This window comes from Austrofundulus limnaeus, unplaced genomic scaffold, assembly GCF_001266775.1.
Source record: "Austrofundulus limnaeus strain Quisiro unplaced genomic scaffold, Austrofundulus_limnaeus-1.0 Scaffold11, whole genome shotgun sequence".
Classification (NCBI taxonomy): Eukaryota; Metazoa; Chordata; class Actinopteri; order Cyprinodontiformes; family Rivulidae; genus Austrofundulus; species Austrofundulus limnaeus.
Window position 1 is genome coordinate 3,517,553 of NW_013952413.1, and position 7,690 is coordinate 3,525,242.

At 40.1% G+C, this 7,690-nt stretch overlaps 2 protein-coding genes across 2 annotated transcripts in view; both read right to left on the reverse strand.

Annotated features, from left to right (window-relative positions):
- rassf5 (Ras association domain family member 5) overlaps positions 1-1,122 on the reverse strand; it is a 33,786-nt gene extending 32,664 nt beyond the window's left edge. The window contains exon 1 of the mRNA XM_014002070.1: positions 113-1,122. Within this exon, the coding sequence (XP_013857524.1) occupies positions 113-905 (793 nt within the window). The 5' untranslated portion in view covers positions 906-1,122. The remainder of the gene's footprint in view (positions 1-112) is intronic.
- A 1,628-nt stretch (positions 1,123-2,750) lies between these two features.
- Positions 2,751-7,690, reverse strand: part of ikbke (inhibitor of nuclear factor kappa B kinase subunit epsilon) — a gene marked incomplete in the record, with an annotated part of 16,917 nt that continues 11,977 nt past the window's right edge. The window contains 4 exon segments of the mRNA XM_014002072.1: positions 2,751-3,878; positions 3,960-4,031; positions 4,571-4,662; positions 4,822-4,918. Coding sequence (XP_013857526.1) covers positions 3,815-3,878; positions 3,960-4,031; positions 4,571-4,662; positions 4,822-4,918 — 325 coding nt within the window.

The following is a 7,690-nucleotide window of genomic DNA, read 5'->3' on the forward strand; positions in this document are numbered from 1 at the left end:
GTGTGTGTGTGTGTGTGTGTGTGTGTGTGTGTGTGTGTGTGTGTGTGTGTAACAGCCATGTTCAGGAACACTAAAACAACCTAAAACCTGCTCAGACTTGTTCCGGACTTACTCTGGCACTTGACAACCTGCGCGGAGATCTCCCGGCTGCAGACGTCACACCAGTCCTGGTTGACCGGCTGCGTCTCGAAGCGGTGTCCCTCGCCCCTCTCCGTCCTCACCCGAGGGTCCATCTCCTGGGGGAAGATGGACCAGGCCTCGATGCGGTGAGGTTCGGTGCGGGCCAGCTTCACCACCCCGGTCCTGCCCTGTGTGAGCCGCTCCAGCGGCAGGCCGTCGCTCTCCCCCGCCGGGGCTCGCACCGCCGCGGAGGAGATGCCCTGAGGACCGGCGTCTCCGCTCCGAGGGTTCCGCCTCGCGCGCCGTGTGTCCCGGTGCCGGTGGAGTCTTCTGCGACTTCCGCTCGGCACGGCATCTGCCCCGGACTCGTTCAGCGAGCTCCTCCGCCGGCTACCGGCGTTGTGCTCTGCCTCCCGGAGGATGCTGCAGCCGCTGGAGACGTGCCCGGCTTGACCCTGCAGTGACCCGGTGAGAGCCCCGCAGCCGTCCTCCTGTTTCGGGCTACGTGGCGCATCAAACGGGGCCCCGCATCCTTCACCGGGCATCCCTCGWCCGACCGCCGTTCCTCCAGCCGGTCCGGGAGACAGCGGATGAGACTCGGATGAGACCGAGCCGAAGTCCTCGCAGCTCCTGGAGCTCCTCGCGAACATCATCTTCTCCCAGGACGACTTCCTCGGCAGGGTGATTCTGGTCTTAGTGCCGGAGAGTTTGAAGAGCACCATCGGCGGTTCCGAGTCYAGCCTGTGCCGACCCGGCTGCTGGCCCACCACACTCACGGACGCCATTGTAGCGTCGCCCTTTAACGCCTGTGTGTGCSTGTAGCAGGTTGGTGTGTGTTTTCTCACTCCGTGCCTCGAATATAAACTCCWCTCCCGCCAGTGACAAACGTGCGSTGTGACGCAAAGGATCAACAGCTCCAATGCCACGAGCGCGCTCACGCTCCCAGGGGCGCGCGCTCGTACCAGCTGAGTTCAAACAAGCCTCTTATTGGCAGTCTGAGTTTATTTACTGCAGCACGACATTTCCTCTACAAATCGTTTTGAAGCTGCTCCATATAAACACTAGAATTTTTATTAATACAAATAAATAGTACAATTAAATAACAGAAACTCGACTCTCATTAAAAACAAACCAACAAACATAAAATGCTCGATTAAAGGAAACCAAAAGATKATCAACATTTCACTTTTAGTTTATGGTGTATCAGGAATATGAAATGAGAACTAAACAAATGGCATTTTCTCTGAAAATGCAGTCTGAATGAAGAAGCAAACTGAGCTGTTAAAAACAGCGTGGCACTATGCTAAAAGTAGCAAGAATGCTAAATAAARGTAGCAAAACACTAGCTAAAAGTATRAGGCTAGCAAAAATAACAGAATGATCACTAAAAATAAAAAAATGCATCAAAATTTAAAAAAAAGAAACAAAAAAATGCACAAGATAAAACAGAGCAAAAATGCTGAAGCAGTTTTCAAAGAGAGTAATGTTAGAATTAGATCTCAATGCATGTCCATGGTGAAAATATTTGTAAATTAAACATCTCGAAAAGTATACAAGCTAAAAAAAACCAAAGGTCATAGCAGCTATCTCCTATACTCAATGAACTGGTTTTGATTTATGTGCGGTTAAAATGGCACAAATAAGTAAAAAAAAAAAAAAAAAAAAAAAAAAAAAAAAAACGATGAAGAGGAAAACGATAGTAAACATGCATTTCATGCATTTAATGTTGCTTGAGAAAACCCCTTAAACCAGGGGTCTGCAACCTGCAGCTCTGGGGTCACGTGTGGCTCTTTGGACCCTCTGCAGTGGCTCTTTGAAAATGTGACCAAACATAACAAAATCATTTTTTTTATACTCACAACAGAAATCAATTTGTATGCAAAAACGTGACCGATACTACTAATAAAAAAGTCAAACATGTTAGCTCATGCTTTGTTGTTTACTTAAATAATCCAACTTCTTTCTCTCAAATCCATCAGAATTACCTTTAAAGAATTTGATGACTACATAGTAAAAAGAATTAGAAAAAATATATACCTGAACAGTTCAGTTGTACTAGTTTTTATGAAATTCAGGATAAACTATATACAKTTTTTWTGTTTACMTRAATATKGTCTTTTCATTTGTCCTGATGTGTAAAAATAATAATAAATAAGAAAATTCACAATATATTTTTTAGTTTTATAATGTCACCTCCACTGGCCGTAAAGATTCCTGAAAAGGCCTCGAAAAGGCCCACGGACCACCAGTTGATAATCACAGTTGTAGCTTGTTTTGAGGCTCTGGACACATTTTATTAGTGCGTCAAGTAGTAGAAATGRCTCTTTTGATCATAATGGTTGCAGACCCCTGCCCTAAACATTACAATGTCAGATTTACTTGTGTGGGCTAGAAAAAGATATTGAAGTTTCCCTTTTGCCAAAACACATCAAACCACAGCAGAGCTAGACTCTACCCCCAAACTCTGAGAAAGTCCACAACACTCCCACACCAACACAAACTTTTAGTTTCGTTCTCTAATGAGCTATGTAATTTGAGCCTTTATATTTACTCACTAGTAAAAAAAAAAAACCATAACATTGTTGGGCAATAATTTAAAAAATACAAGGGAAAAAAAAGTACCAAAAACATTCATTCAGCGTAGCACTGGGCTACCCTTTTATTAAAAMCAAATAAAGCCTCGGACTTCCCCCACACAGTGTCATTATTTCTACATGTTAAATTGGTTTATTGTCGCTGAAATGTGTGACTGTCAGAAAAACAAAACAGAAGAAAAAAACAGAGAGAAGTGTGGACTGTAGTTTCCCTTGTTGTGGTCATTCTCTTGTAAGAGGAAGCAAAAATTACAGGGCAAAGAAAAAGAAACAGAACTTGTTATTTAAATGAAATGTCAAAACAGAATGCAAATGCAGCTTCAAAGTGTTTAATCAGAAACTCTAAAACTGAAGGAGCCACTTGGGAAAAAAAAACAGAAACTTCGATCAGATCCTGTTTACGTCTAGAGACAGGCCCGAAGTCTACTTATCGGACTCAGCTGACAGTATTTGCACTTTACCCTTTGTGGGCTGGATTTATCTCACAAAATCAATCCCTTTTTAAAAACATCACTTTATTTTATCTTGTGAACACAGTAGGTGATACAGTCACAGCTGAGATGATGAGCTCAAGTCATTTGAAATCAGGATTTTTCTGAATAATCGTTAACAGGTAAAGAAAACAAACACAGATTCCTTTGGTCATACTGCCTCCATAATGAGATCAGAATCAGAGTTAAGAGTAAAAACACTCAAACACCAGCATTCAGGGAAATGCACTCATGGTGGCAGTATGGAAAAACAGGAAATGCAACCAGTGAAACAGTCCAGCTGACTGGGCATCAGTTCGGATTCATCCACTATCCATAACTATGGCAGGTCTATTAAAAATACAATAACACAAAAGGCTTTAATGAGGTTTGTATTGAGTTGTTGTTCTGTCAGCAGCACACACCCACACATACACACACACACACACACACTGAAAATCCATCTGGCCTATCCCAGTTTCTGCGCATCAACTTGAGATTCACATTAGAATGGTTTTAAACTCTTTGCATAACAGAGCAGCACATCCACCCGTGGAGACTGTTCGTCTGTGGCTGGTAAAACGGGCCGACAGTCCCAGGAACCCCCAACGCCATTTTGGTACATCTGTGTCACAGAGTGCAGGGTCTGTCTGAACCCGGCTCCAGAGCTGCTGCAGGGTTCACAGCTCCAAGGCTGCAGGATCAGAGGAACACAGTRATCGTAACCGTTCAGGTGAGCGACTTGTACCGACAGGAAGCTGTTCGCTCAACTGACCTTTCAATAATGCTGTTGTTGCACTGTAACTCTCGCACCAAAAGCTCCATTTCCTCTCTCAAATGGTGCATCCTGCAACAGAACAACTCCCTCAGTTATCTTTGTCACCATTAACCTAACTTTAAAGTGCACTTCTAATTCAAAAGGTTAAAGAAAACATCTTTATATTTAAGAAATTTGTATAAAACACACAATTATACCCATTTGGTCACACAATTGGCATATTTTCTTTTGAACTTGGCTCAGGAAGCAGGAAGTGACATCAAAGGGGAACTCTTTAAGAAAAAGAACTGTCTGATCTCCGTTTATTAAAACAATAATTTTTTGAACTCTGTTCACCTTCTGACAGTGACAAAATAATGTACAGAAACATCAGATTCTTCTCTACAGTCTGCGTTGTTAGTTATTTTAGCAATGCTCTGTTTACATTCAGACATTCCCCTCTGACATCACTTCCTGTTACTTTACATGCCAATATCTCAAACACTGTTCATCTCAGTGGCGTCAGTTTTCTTTTTGCAATATGTTATCAATATTATCTTTACAAAAACACAATCATATTCATAACAAAAATTTGATTCCGCAGGCCCTTTAAATCACAACTGACTCACCTGGAGACCATCGRCTCCTTGCCGTTTGTTACGCCCCCTGGCTGCTGCTCGACTCTCTGAAGCTGCAGAGTGTGAAGGATTCTGTCCATAGCCTGAGGAGGGCAGAAAAGACATCAAAACTCACATAAATCTTTCACATAAAACAATCCAAAACATTGGAACTATAGTATGTTGTTGCAGTGCCTGTTTGAAATTATTTTAAACAAAGAATGATTTGACCTTTTCACAAATCAGGTGAAAAACGTGTTTACATTATTCTGGTGTTGCTCATTCATTTCCAAATCTGCCATCAAGCCTGTGGAGAACGAACGGAAGTCCTGCAGCTGCGTCTGTATACCCAGGATAATGCTGTAGTCATAAGCAGAAACACAGCAGAGACAGTTGCAGCAGCTGTCTTTACTATTATCTACCAAAAAAAAAAATATTAAAAAGAAAACATCAAACAAACTAAGAATTGTGAACAGACAGCTTCATTTGAATATAGAACAATTTAAACTCAGTGTGTTTTAAAGTAAGTGAGACAAGCCAGGGTTTCCCACAGCGCTTTGTTAGCCAGGATTTACATGTCTCCCCACCAGGTTAAGCTTCTGTTACCTACACTTTTGTTTTSTTTTGTTTATCATTAATTAATGGCACCTGCGGGAGATTAACCGGTGGGAGGGGAGGAGTCGACCCAAACCTTATAATGAGATTGGTGATGCACCTGGGCGGCGACAGAGAAAATCAGTGGTGAAAATCATGTGTGTGTGAGAACTTGCAGCAGATAAATGAGGATTTTTGGTAGATAAAGAAAGTCCGGTGTGGGTAGACTCCAAGAAGGGGGCCTTCACCTCAGGACTGATCGACCCAGAAGGGAGCGTCGGATTTTGAGCTGGGATTTCGTTTCTTTACGTTTGTTTGGAAGAAACCGATGTCTGGACGCTAATTGTTGGATTGTTACACCGGAAAGGTCACGCACCTGCCACTGTGTTTCGCCATTTTGGAGAAAAAGGGGGATCATGTTTGTTTGTTTGTTTGTTTGTAAAGTATGTAACACTTCATTCCTTTAATCAGAGCAGATGTTGCCTGCAGAGTGTGTGCTAGAAATAGCACTCACTGTCATTGAGTAGTAAAGCTAAAAAGCAACAGTCACAATCATCTGTAAACTTTTTAAGAGTTCAAAGAAACATGAGGGGCAGTCACAACTCACTGGACCAACAGAAAAACACTCAACTAGCCCTCCCCTCCCCAGAACACTAACATTTAGGGCAAAGATATTACAGCTTTACCTCTAAAAAGTTTATTTTTTAAAATGTTTATTATTATTATTATTATTATTTTTATTATTATTATTACATTACTGATATTCTACAAGGGTTAGAGTTCATCTGAAGTTTTACAAGGATAATGAGTACAAAGAGGGCGATTTGAAGATTTTATAATAGTCTATTTAAAAATATTAGTTGCTATTTAATAAAAAAAGTGCATTTTGAATATTACAAATGTGTTCATTTCTACAAAAATGTCAAATAAATTTACGAAATACACTGAATTTCAAACGTTACTGATTCAGATTAGCAAAAAACAAATATTGTTTTATGTTTAAAAATCAGTTTTCTGCTATAAAAATAAATCCTCTTTTTATTCTGTCCTTGATCCTAATCAGAGTCAGGGCCTTTGGGTGAAAGCAGGGGACACGTGGACAGGTCTCCAGTCCATCACAGGGACACAGACAGAGACAAACAACTATCCACCCTTCCTGTCACAGCTAGCATCACACAGAAGAGCTCCAGAAGGTTTTAAAACTGAGAACTCTGAGATCTGAGTTGTAAGCACTTATTATTAATAAAGATTTATCAGATCAGCAAATGGTCAATTATTATTGATTATTTTTGTGAGGAGTTTTTAACATTAAGATTAGGATGCAAACAATTAGTCAACTTACGATTAATTGTCGAACAATGATTTATTAGATTAAAATTCTTTCCATTCGATTAATTGAAAACATCAGTTTAAACATTATTTCAGTGTAGTTTTCCTTCAGCCAGTAGATGGCGTCGCTGCTCTCTCAGCCTGGCCCACTCTCTGTTGAGCTGAGCAGAGAGCAGCGTCGTAAATAAAAGTGCGAATCTTATTTAGTTTTATTTGTGACACAACATTAATAATGGACTACACCAAACTGGAAGGAAAAGTACCGAAGGCTGTACCGGACCATCCAGCAGAATTTACACTTAAAACAAGAGAGCAGGACGACAGAGACAGGGGTAAGCTAACTTTAGCTAACGTTATCTTCTTTTGATTTAACTCTGTGTGAAAGAACAAAACAAAACAAAATAATTGAATCACTACAAATAATTTACATAAGTTAATCTCATCTGTGTGACGTAACCCGGCCAGTGAACAAATCAAATGAACAGTAACTGACCTCAGATCAGTCCAGCACAGATAGAACCACAGAGAATGTAAACAAACAGTTCCACTCATTTGTATGATTACTCATCTCAGGTCATGTTTATAGTTTGTTTTTTGAGTAAATCTTTAGATTAAAATGTTACTCTGTGTTTAATTGTTAGTTTTACATTTCTCTGTTCAGAGTGGATTAAATGTTTTACCTTTTTTTCTTTCCTTTTTTTCCAACTAGCAACTTAATAGATTCCTGTTTCGTTATATTTTAAAAACAATTTTTGTTTATTCAGTCAGTGTTTCAAACAGCTGGCACAAATTTTTTTTATAAAACTGTACTTTTTTAAAATTTAGTGTAAAAAATTAGCCCTTCAAGTCATAGAATGACCCTTGATTCAAGAGAAATGTCAGGTTTTTAGGAAAACGGCCACTTATCAATTAATCGTTAGTCGATCGATAAGATCAATCAACTTTAGATTAATCCATTAATCGATAACTTGCATCCCTAATTAAGATGTAAACAGGCAGTTATATATACAGTGGGGAAAATAAGTWTTTAGTCAGTCACCAATTGTGCAAGTTCTCCCACTTAAAAAGATGAGAGAGGCCTGTAATTGACAACATAGGTAGACCTCAACTATGAGAGACAAAATGTGAAAATTTTTTTGAGAAAATCGTTTTGTCTGACTTTTAAAGAAATTTTTTTGCAAATAATGGTGGAAAATAAGTATTTGGTCA